The sequence below is a fragment of the Chiloscyllium punctatum genome, chromosome 45, assembly GCF_047496795.1.
Source record: "Chiloscyllium punctatum isolate Juve2018m chromosome 45, sChiPun1.3, whole genome shotgun sequence".
NCBI lineage: Eukaryota > Metazoa > Chordata > Chondrichthyes > Orectolobiformes > Hemiscylliidae > Chiloscyllium > Chiloscyllium punctatum.
In genome coordinates this window covers 22,465,021-22,477,393 of record NC_092783.1, presented here as the reverse complement: position 1 = coordinate 22,477,393, position 12,373 = coordinate 22,465,021, and the positions used below count along the sequence as shown (strand labels likewise).

At 42.4% G+C, this 12,373-nt stretch overlaps 1 protein-coding gene across 5 annotated transcripts in view; it reads left to right on the top strand.

The window, feature by feature from the left end:
- LOC140467087 (methyltransferase-like protein 27) overlaps nt 1-12,373 on the top strand; it is an 80,311-nt gene that overhangs the window by 51,024 nt on the left and 16,914 nt on the right. The window contains exon 1 of one of the 5 annotated variants that reach the window (XM_072563152.1): nt 9,748-9,886. The exons of the other annotated variants lie outside the window; for them this stretch is intronic. Within the exon in view, the coding sequence (XP_072419253.1) occupies nt 9,884-9,886 (3 nt within the window). The 5' untranslated portion in view covers nt 9,748-9,883. Of the gene's footprint in view, nt 1-9,747; nt 9,887-12,373 lie in introns of those variants that run through there. 5 annotated transcript variants of the gene reach the window in all.

Genomic DNA, 12,373 nt, shown 5'->3' with positions numbered 1-12,373 from the left:
TATCTGTGCACCAAGACTGACATTGTTACAATAAATAGATAGATACATGGAACAGTACAGGACAGGAACAAGCCCTTTAACCAACTGTCTGCGTTGACCATGATGCCATTCCAAATGAATCTTATCTGCCTGCATATAGTGCTTCTGCCTCTATTCCCTGCTTGTTCATGGGTCTGTCTAAATCCCTTGTGAACATTGCTAACATATCTGCCTCTACTACTTCCCCTTGGAATGCACATTCCAAGCATCTACCAACTTCCAAGTAAAAAACCTTCCTCGCACATCTCCTTTAAGTTTTACCCCTCTCACCTTAAACTTGTGCCCTTACTACTTGACATTTGTATCCTGGAAAAAAGACTCCAACTATCCAATCTCTCCACGCCTCTGATAATGTTGTATACATCTCTCAGGCTGCCATTGAAATAACTCAATAATGGCCAGTAATCCCCACCAAGTCACCCATTATTCGCGCGTAAAGAGTCTTTGACACTAATCCAGCTTCCTTATAGCAGGCTTTCGGAGTAAGCAGAACTTCTGATGCTCCTGTTTTTTTAGTAAGTTTGGCACTCCTGTTTATTTATTTATTTTTTTCTTTATTTTATTACCCCCACACTACCGCCTAACAGTGGGAGTGCTTATATTTTCCCCAGCACCCATGTTGTGTGTGTGCAGGTGTGAGACACAGTGAAACATTCCTTTTTTTTAAACATTCCTGTTTATCTGTTTTAACCTCTGACACTCCTGTTTATTTATTTTTGTCTTTTTTTCTTTTTTGGTCCTGTTTATTTTTTTCCCTCTTAACCCCCACACTATCGCCTAACTGTGAGATACAGCGAAATGCTCCTGTTTATTTAACCCCCACACTACCACCTAACTGCGGTAGTGCTTATATTTTCCCCAGCACCCATGGTGTGTGTGCAGGTGTGAGACACAGTGAAAGACACAAGGTGCATGAATCTTTAATCAAATTATGCTCTTGTTTATATATTTTTTCCTTTTGTTTCCTCAAGAGCCAGCTCTCAGTGTGAGCAGAACACCTGATGCTCCTGTTTATTTATTTTTTCTTTTTTTTACTCCCCCAGCACCCATGTTGTGTGTGTGCAGGTGTGAGACACAGTGAAAGACTCAAGGTGCACGAATCTTTATTCAAATTACGCTGTTTATTTTATTTTTTTTATTTTTTTATCTTTTTTTTCTTTTTCTCACACATGACAATGGATGTAAGATAATTCCACAGAGGCTGGTAGCCTATCACTAAGTCACCCTTTATTTACACATGAAAATCCTTGGTCTGGATCCAGCTTCCCCAGAGCCAGCTCACAGAGTGAACATCTCTGACACACCTGTTTTTTTTTTCTTTTCCCACACTACTGCTTAACCGGTGTAATGCTTATTTCTTTTCCCCCAGCACCCATGGTGTGTGTGTGCAGGTGTGAGACACAGTGAGAGACACAAGGTGCACGAATCTTTATTCAAATTACACTCCTGTTTATTTTTTCCCCTGACACTCCTGTTTATTTTTTTCTCTTATTTTCCTTTTTTTCTTTTCTGACACTCCTTTTGTTTTATTTAACCCCCACACTACCGTCTAACTGCGGTAGTGCTTATTCTTTCCCCAGCACCCATGGTGTGTGCGTGCAGGTGTGAGACACAGTGAAAGACACAAGGTGCATGAATCTTTACTCAAATTATGCTCCTGTTTATTTTTTTTCCTGTTTGTAATATTTTATTAAACAAATTACAAAACAGTTTACAAAAATCAGTTAACATTTACAGCTGTATACAACAGCAATTTTACAAGAGAGAGGAGCAGCTAAGCCAGGCCCCAAATCCTACCGTTCAACCAGTTTACAGGGAGATGAGGACAAACCTCAAGTCCCAGTTCCACATATAAAAGACAGTGACAATGACATTTGTACATAAAAGGACAATCCAGTTACATACAAAAGTGCAGACAATACAGACCCAGCAAACCCCTGTCCCTCCCACCTTCTGACCACTCTAAGGCAGCTCGCCCCTACGCACCTTCCAGCTCTCGGTCCACCCTGACACACCTTTCGACCACCTGTAGGACAGCCCGCCCCGGTACCCGCCCGGGGTGGCAGCAGTCAGGACGGCCTACCCACCTTCCGGCTTCGCTAACCACCCTCAGCACCTTTCAACCACCTCTAGGGCAGCCCACCCCAGTACCTGCCCAGGGTGACACGCTCCTGTTTATATCTGTCATCCAGGGATCACTGATTGAACCAAGTTAACAGCCCCTACGAGGTCCACCTGGCTGACCTCATTATAATCACCACACTCCTAAGCCTCTGATGAAGATTCTAACTTCTAACTAAGCTTTACCAAAAACAATTCAAGTTTGTTCAATCTCTCCTTACAGCTAATATACTCCAATCTAGGCAATATCCTGGTAAACCTCTTTTGGACCCTCTCCATAGCCTCATATCCCTCCTATAGTGTGGAAACCAGAACTGCAAACAAGATTTCAAATATGGCCTGACTAAAGACGAATATAACTGCAACATGACTTGCCAACATTTACACTCAGTGCCCCAACTGATGAAGGCAAGCCTTCTGTACACCTTTTTTACCACCTTATTTGCTGCGTAGCCACTTTCAGGGAGCTGTGGGCTTGGACCGCAAGATTCCTTTGTATATCAATGTTTCTAAGGGTCCTGTCATTGGCTACTTTCCTCTTGCATTTGACCTCCCAAAACACATCACCTTTTTATTTTTGGATTAAACTTATCTGTTATTTATCTGCCCAACTTTCCAATTGATCTATATCCTGATGTCTCCCTTGATAACCACCCTCACTGTCCACTACTCTGCCACTTTTTTACTTGTCCACAAACATACTAATCAGACCATTTATATTTTTGTCCAAATCATTTATATATATATTACAAACAGTAGATGTCCCAGCATTGATCTCTTTGGAACACCACTGATCACAGGCCTCCAGTCAAAAAAAACTGTCCACAATAACCCTCTATCTTCTGTGACCAAGCCAATTTTGTATCCAACTTACCAACTCACACTGGGTCACATGTGACTTAATCTTCTGACTGGCCTACTGGTCTTGTCAAATGACATAGTAAAGTATGTGTCAACAACATCCTCTGCCCTACCCTCATCAATCATCTTCATCACTTACTGTAAAAACACAATCATATTTGTGAGACAAGACCTCCTTTGCACAAAGCCATGCTGACTATTCCTAATAAGTCGATCCCCCTCAACGGTATCCAAAATGGTTTACTTGTTATTGAGGGCAGGAGATCCCTGCATTGTCTGCCAGTCCCCTTTCCGTTCCCTGACTGTACCTGAGGTGTGACTACCTCCCTGTCACTCCTCTCAATTACCCCCTCAGCCTCCCGAATGACCTGAATAGCTCATTAAAATTTCAGAAACAGTTGTGAAAGAAATTTGCAAGTCTAATGGAATGCTAGCCATTTGCATTTTGAGAAATAGAATACCAGGAGGTAGGAGTTGTCCTTCATTCGTACAAAGGAATTAGACCACACTGACAGCACTGTGAACAGCTCTGGGGGGCATCTAACCTTAGGGTGAATAGAATCATGGATATTAGGAGGAAGAGTAGACTATTCAGCCCTTTGAGCCTGCTCCTTGATGCCATCTACCAAAGATATTTTGGGACCCTTCTTTTCCCTCTTAATTTCCTTTCTGAGTAACCTCATATTTTCAAAAGCTTCCGCTGTTTTGAATGCACTGCATCTGACATATGCGTTTTATCTTTATCAAACCCTCTATATCCCTTGATATCAATGATTCCCCGGACCTTGCCCTTCACTCTTAGGGGAGCTCACTGTCCCTGAATTCTCACTATACTACTTTTAAAAGACTCCCACTTTCCAAACGTAGACTTATCTGCAAGTAGCTGCTCCCAGTCTACCTTTGCCAGATCCTGTCAAATGATACTGAAATCAACCCTCCCCTGAGTTAGACACTTACCTCTGCACTATCCTTATCTCTTTGGAAGCTTACAACACTGTGGTCACTATCCCCAAAGTGCTCTCCTACTGAAAGTTCAACCACTTGACTGGCTGTTTGTCTCACACCTTTCTGTGATTTGCCTACTATCCACTCCTCTACCTGCCTCTGATTTTTGAGAGACCCGTAGTATAATCCCAACAAGGTAGTCACCTCGTTTTTAGTTCTAACCTCTACCATGATTGCCTCATTTGAAGACCTTTTTTGGATGCCCTCACTCATTCCTTGTAATGGTTTCCTTTACCAATAATATAATGCTCCCCCAACGCTTACCGCTGTCTCTCTCTCTATCTCTCTCTCTCTCTCTCCCCCCCCCCCCCCCATCACATCTGAAATGTTGGTATCCTGGAATGTTGAGCTATCAGTCCTATCCTTCCCTCAGCCCTGTCTCAGTGATGGAAACAGTATCACATTCAATATCAGAACCCACTTGTTGATCAATGTCATCAGCCTTCTTGAGTGTTGATGGAGCTGCACTCATCCAGGCAAGTGGGGATTATTCTATCACACTCAGGACTTGTGCTTTGTTGATGGTGGGTATGCTTTTAGGAGTCAGGAAGTGAGTCAATCACTGCAATGTTCCTAGTCTCTGACAAACTGTAGTAGCTACAGTATTTATATGGTTAGTCCAGTTCAGTTTCTTGTTAGTGGTAGCAATCAGGATCTAAGTTCCTTTTGAGCTGTGTGTTTGTAGTGCCATTGACCTGTTTTCCAGGTATTGCATACTTTGCTGTTGCTATCACTGCTAATGGTTCACCACCAGACTTGCTTACTACTTCCCTTCCTGGTTGCCACCTCTCTCACGTCTTTGTAGGGACCCCGCCTGCTTACTGCTTGTCCTGCCTCTCTGTTTCCCTCCTGAACTCATCTGGTTGTCACTTCCCCTTGGCTCATCCACCCTCTCACTTGGTGAGGTGAAAGTTCAGGATGGATGTAGCAAGTGGGAGGGTTTAGGAGGGTTCAGGTGGTGACCTGGAGGGAGGAAGCAGTGAGCAGGAGATAAGCTGTGAAGATTTCTCATGTTGCTAAGTGTTATTAATTTCAAGCATAAGGAAAGCATAAAACTAATTTCATTATTTGCATCAACCCTAATAAAATATTACTTTCTAAGTCAAGAAAATGTATCATTTTTAGGTATGTCACAATGAAATAAAAGATACACAATTCTAAAAGGCAACTGAAAATGTTGTACTGTTAATTTTCTTGTTAGCTGGTTTTATATTCAAATTAACATCTTAAATATACCATACCAATAATTAACCCTTGCTTTAGTAATCTTTATTCCATGTAACTTGTTAAAAATAAATATTAAAAACCATATATTCTATAATTTTGCTCCTAATGGTGCTGCACAGCACCTCAATATTGATACAGTTAGTGAAATACATTCTGTATATTCATGAAAAAAATAGGAACATACATTGAGCAGGACGTTGGTAGCGCAAGATTTAGCACTGCAAACTATTGTGAAGCAGAGAGTTAAATTGCCTCTTATTGGAGATGGCTATTGTCTGCCATTTGTGTGAAATCAACTTCCCTTTGTTATGCACCATGTCAGACATCCCCCCCAAAGTATATTATGGAGATAGCCTAACTCTTATATTTTATAAATGGCAAATGTAAGGTGCTGTGTTCCAGGTATGATTTGATTGGTTTACACACTTTACTCTTAAAACACAGATAAAACACAACAAAATGAAGAATTGGCATAACTGTACTCTATGGTTTACTTAATAAGTGAATATGTTATTTAACTGCTAATCATCAACTGTTCCAATATAGGCAGCATCCATATATACATCCTTGGTGAAGGCAATTCAGTAATACAGTTTTATTCTCATGTGCTGTCTCTCTCTAGTCCAGTAGAAAGAAACATCAAAAGTAACAATCTGCCCTTTTTGATTTTTAAGAGGAAGCCTGTCTGTGTAGGACTTCACTCTAGCAGCAGAGAACTCAAGCTTTCAGTTCCAGTAACCAGCAAAAACTCTACATAACTAACTAACTGATTAAGGGGTTATTTTATCGAGGTTTATAAAATCATGAGGGGCATGGATAGGGTGAATAGCCAAGGTCTTTTCCCCAGAGTCAGCGAGTCCAAAACTAGAGGACATAGGTTTAAACTGACAGGAAAAAGATATACAGGGGACCAAAAGGGCAGCTTTTTCATGCAGAGGGTGGTGATTGTATGGAATGAGCTGCCAGAGGAAGTGGTGGAGGCTGATACAACTGCAACATTTTAAAAGGATGAGTATATGAATAGGAAGGGTTTAGAGAGATATAAGCCAAATGTTGGTAAATGGGACTAGATTAGTTTAGGATACCTCTTTGGCATGTATGAGTTGGATCATAGCATCTGTTTCCATGCTGTACCTCTCTATGAATCTATGACTCCAGTTTTCCTCAAGCTCTTCAATGCCACAGTCAGTCAAATGTTATCTTGAATCATTCTCACCTTACTCTCGGAATGCAGCTCTGTTTTCTTTTTACCTTTTTTGGAGAAATAGCAGATGTTAAATGATGAGTAATTTGAGTTGGAACTGAATAGTCTTGGCCAAATCCAACCCAAGTGCCAGTGAGCAGGTTATGATGATTAAGAGCTACTTGATAGCAATGTAGGTAATACCTTCCATCACTTTACTATAGGTCGTGAGTATACTGATAACAAGGTGTTTGGTCAGTTTTGATTGGCATCACTTTCTTTGGACAGACATCCTTAAACAAATTTCTTTGCTGTCATCTAGTACGCCAATCTGGCAGTAGTAATGGAACAGATTGGCTTGGGGCACATCTTATTTCATGGCACAAGTCTTCAATACAACTAGGAGAAAGTGAGGACTGCAGATGTTGGAGATCAGACTCAACTCTTCAATACAATTACCAAGATTTTGAACAAACCCGAAGCCTTTATAGTGTCAGATACAGTCAGTCCAAATCATATTCAGCTACCACCCCTGTACTACCTGACCTACATTCAATGTTTTGAATTTAACATCCTCATCCTTACTTTCAAATCTCTCTGAGCTAATCCCTCCCTATCTCTGTAACCTACTCTATCTCCACTACCCTCTACATACATTTAATTCTGAAGTTTTAAACATCTCTGATTTTAATTGCTCCACCATTAGTGACCGTAGCACCAGCTGCCTACACTCTAAACCCTGGAATTCCCTCTCTAGTCCCAACCTCTTCTCTTCCTTAAAGAAGTTCCTTAAAACTGACCTTTAGTTTTTGTCTCCTGATGTAGTCCCAGTTTTTATGTTATATTGATCTTTTCAAGCTTGGGCATTTCTCACACCAATAGTGCTCGATAATACACAGGATTCTGTGAGTCACAAATTACTGTGAGTCAGCTAGCATTAGAATACAGAATAATAAGTTAATAGCTGGACTCAGAATAAGGGAGAAATTCTAAGTCAGGGTCACACTGCATAGATACGAAATGTATGGAGTACAGTAGCTGAAATTAGGGTGTTACAAGCTCAGTTTATCATGTGGCAGTTATGATGTTGTGGTGAGAAGAGACTTTGCTCAAGGGATACTGAGTGTTCAATTAAATAAAAGCAAATTACTGCGGATGCTGGAATCTGAAACCAAAAAAGAGAAAATGCTGGAAAATCTCAGCAGATCTGGCAGTATCTGTAAGGAGAGAAAAGAGCTGATGTTTCGAGTCTAACTGACCCTTTGTCGGTTGCTGCCAGACTTGCTGAGATTTTCTAGCATTTTCCCTGAGTGTTCAATTGCTGTTTTCTCAGGTGAACTGCTTTCAGACAGAATCTGGAAATATAGTTTCTAGTCAAAAAATGTGATTCTGGAAAAACACAGCAGGTCAGGCAGCATCCAAGGAGCAGGAGAGTTGAAGTTTCAAGCATAAGCTCTTCATCAGGAACAATCCTGATGTGTCTGGAGGACTCCTATAACGTCCCTACCTCTAGACCAGAAGGTACATGTTCAATTCCTTTGGTGAGTCAAAACTTGTCTGAAGTGGTTAATTTAAAATATTCACAAGGTGTTTAGGAAATGAAGGAAGGTTGGTAATAGTGGAAGGAAGGCTGGTGATGTTCCACCACCTCACCCCAGCTCCAAACTTCCAGCTCAGCACTGCCCTCATGACCTGTCTTACCTGCCTATCTTCCTTTCCACCTATCCACTCCACCCTCCTCTCTGACCTATCACTTCCATCCCCACCCCCATTCACCTATTGTACTCAATGCTACTTTCTCCCCACTCCCACCCCCTTCTCATTTATCTCTCCACCCTGCAGGCACTCTGTCTCTATTCCTGATGAAGGGCTTTTGCCCGAAACGTCGATTTTCCTGCTCCTCGGGTGCTGCCTAAACTGCTGTGCTTTTCCAGCACCACCCTAATCCATCTAATCAAGATCCCATTGTACTCTGAGGTAACCTTCTTTGCTGTCCACTACACCTCCAATTTTGGCATCATCTGCAAACATACTAACTATACCTCCTATGTTCACATCCAAATCATTTATATAAATGACGAAATGCAATGGACCCAGCACTGATCCTCGTGGCACACCTCCGGTCACAGGCCTCCAGTCTAAAAAGCGACCCACTACCACTACCCTCTGCTTTCTACTGTTGAGCCAGTTCTGTATCCAAATGGCTAGTTCTCCCTGTATTCCATGAGATCTAACCTTGTTAACTAGTCTACATGAGGAGCCTTGTCGAATGCCTTACTGAAGTCCACATAGATCACGTCAATCGTTCTCCCCTCATCAATCCTCTTTGTTACTTCTTCAAAAAACTCAATCAAGTTTGTGAGACATGATTTCCCACACACAAAGCCATGTTGACCATCCCTAATCAGTCCTTGCCTTTCCAAATACATGTACATTCTGTCCCTCAGGATTCCCTCCAACAACTTGTCCACCACCAAGGTCAGGCTCACCGGTCTATAGTTCCATGGCTTTTCCTTACCATCTTTCTTAAACAGTGGCTCCACATTAGCCAACCTCCAATCTTCCAGCACCTCAACTGTGACTATCAATGATACAAATATCTCAGTAAGAGGCCCAGCAATGACTTCTCTAGCTTCCTATAGAGTTTCAGAGTACACCTGATCAGGTCCTGGTTATTTATCCACCTTTATGTATTTTAAGACATCCAGCACCTCCTCCTCTGTAATATTGGAAATTTTCAAGATGTCACCATCTTTTCCCACACATTCTACATCCTCCAGGTTGTCCTCCACAGTAAACACTGATGCAAAATACTCATTTAGTATCTCCCCATCTCCTGCTGCTCCACACATCGGCCACCTTGGTGATCTTTGAGGGGCCCTATTCTCTCCTTATTTACCCTTTTGTCCTTAATGTATTTATAAAATCCCTTTGGATTCTCCTTAACCCTATTTGCCAAAGCTATCTCATGTCCCTTTTTTGGTCTCCTGATTTCCCTCTTAAGTATACTCCTACCTCCTTTGTTTATATCAGAAGCCCCTGGATGCAGCTTCTTCTTGACTCACTATGAACAGGATTAATGACCTCCCAAAGGTCGATAATCCCAGATATGTGCAGCATTGGGAATGAGGGTTGACAAATAATTTCTTAAAAATCTGTAGCATTTTACAATTTGACTCGGATTTTGCAAGGGTTTATGAACGTAAAGCAGCTTTGTCATTGCATTTGTTGCTATACAACACAATGAGAATTCTTCCAAAGATTTATTTATGTTTTCGTCATTCATAGGATGTGGGCATCACTGGTTGCTCATCCTGTATTATAATTGAGAAGGTGGTGGTGAGCTGCTTTCCTGTACCATTACATTCCCATAATGCCTTGAGGGAGGGAGTTCCAGGATTCTGACCCAGTTTCAGTGAAGGAAGAGTGGTATATTTCCAAACCAAGATGGTAAGTGGTTTGGAGGGGGAGCTTATAAATGTATCTACTGCTTTTGTTCTTCTAGATGCTAAAGGCTATGGATTTCGAAGGTATTGTCTCAGGAACTTTAGTGAATTTCTACAGTGCATCTTGTAGATGGTACATACTGTTGTCACAGTGTATGGCTGCTGAAGGGAGTAAATATTGAAGTTATTAGATGGAGTGCCATACAAGTTGGCTGTTTTGTCCCACATGGTATCGAGTTTCTTGAATATTGATGGAGCTGCACCATCCAGGGAAGTATTCCATCACATTCTTGACTTGTGCTTTGTAGGTTCTGGGGAGACAGCAGGTGAGCTACAATATTCCTAAGCTCTGAACTACTTTAGTAGCTACAGTATTTACATGACTAGTCAACTTGTGGTTTCCAGTCAATGTTGGTAGTGGTGTACAACCAGGATTAGTGCTCAGACCCCAGCTATTCATAATATAAATAAATGACCTGAATGTGGGAACCAAATGCAACATTTCCAAGTTTGCTGATGACACAAACTAGGAGGAGAATGCAATGTGGTGATTTAGAGAAGTTGAGTGTGCAGATTGTTATGGACCAGACCACATCCCTTTCTTATGTACCAGACCACATCCCCTTGTTGGAGAAAGTGAGGACTGCAGATGCTGGAGATCAGAGCTGAAAATGTGTTGCTGGAAAAGCGCAGCAGGTCAGGCAGCATCCAAGGAATAGGAGAATCGACGTTTCCAGCATAAGCCCTGATGAAGGACTTATGCCCGAAACGTCGATTCTCCTGTTCCTTGGATGCTGCCTGACCTGCTGTGCTTTTCCAGCAACACATTTTCAGCCCACATCCCCTTGTTATGGACCAGACCACGTCCCCTTGTTATGGACCAGACCACATCCCCTTGTTATGGACCAGCCCACATTCCCTTGTTATGGACCAGCCCACATTCCCTTGTTATGGACCAGACCACATCCCCTTGTTATGGACCAGCCCACATTCCCTTGTTATGGACCAGCCCACGTCCCCTTGTTATGGACCAGACCACATCCCCTTGTTATGGACCAGCCCACATTCCCTTGTTATGGACCAGCCCACGTCCCCTTGTTATGGACCAGCCCACGTCCCCTTGTTATGGACCAGACCACGTCCCCTTGTTATGGACCAGCCCACATTCCCTTGTTATGGACCAGCCCACATTCCCTTGTTATGGACCAGCCCACGTCCCCTTGTTATGAACCAGACCACATCCCCTTGAAATATATTTAGAAGATAGTCTCGACCCTAACATTTTCTTATTTTAAATGGAAGTGTAATGTGTTGCGTTCCAAATGCAATTTGATTGGTCAAACTACTTGACCTTAAGCAAAGATGAGGTGAATGTGATAGCCCCTTGATATCAAGGCTGCATTCGATCAAGTATGGCATCAAGGAGCCCAAGCACAACTGGAATTAATGAGTATCAACAGCAAACTCTCAATGTTACTAGGAGTTCCTCAGTGTAGTGCCCTAGGCACAACCATCTTCAGCTGCTGCATCAATGACTTGCTCTTCATCATAAGGTCAGAACTGGGGACATTCACTGATGACTGCATAATGTTCAGCACCATTCATGACTCCTCAGATACTGAAGCAGTCCATGTTCAAATGCAAAAGATCTGGATAATATCCAGGCTTGCGCTGACAATTGGCAAATGACATTCACACCACACAAATGCCAGGCTATGACCATCACCAATAAGAGACAATCTAACCACCACCCTTTGACATTCAATGGTGCTACCATCACTGAATTCCCCACAATCAACATCCTGGGGGTTATCATTGACCAGAAACTCATTTGGACTCACCACATAAACACAGTGGCTACAAGAACAGATGAGGAGGTAGGACAACTGCGGCGGGTGACTCACCTCCTGACTCCTCAAAAGGCATAGGTTAGGAGTGTGATGGAATACTTCCCAGTTGCCTGGTCCAGTGCAGACCCAACAACCCTCAAGAAGCTTGATATGGTCCAGGAGAAAGCACTTGATTGGCACCACATGGACAAGCATCCACTCCCTCCACCGGCAGTGCTCAGTCATAACAGTATATACTATCTGAAAGACGCACAGGAGAAACTCACCAAAGATCCTCAGACAGCACCTTCCAAACCCATGTCCACTTCCATCTAGAAGGACAAGTGCAGCAGATACATGGGAACATCACCACCTTCAATTTCCTCTCCAAGCCTCTCACCATTCTGACTTGGAAATATATCGCTGTTCCTTCACTGTCCCAGGGTCAAAATCCTGGAATTCCCTCCCTAAGGGCATTGTGGGTCAACCCACAGCAGGCAGACTGTAACAGTTCAAGAAGCAGCTCACTGCCACTTTCTGAAGGGCAACTAGGGACAAACAATAAATACTGGGCCAGCCACCGATGCCCAAATCCCACAAATGAATAAGTCAAAATATACTTCATTTTTATGCTATTGTTAAAGTATAACAAAAAAAAAACA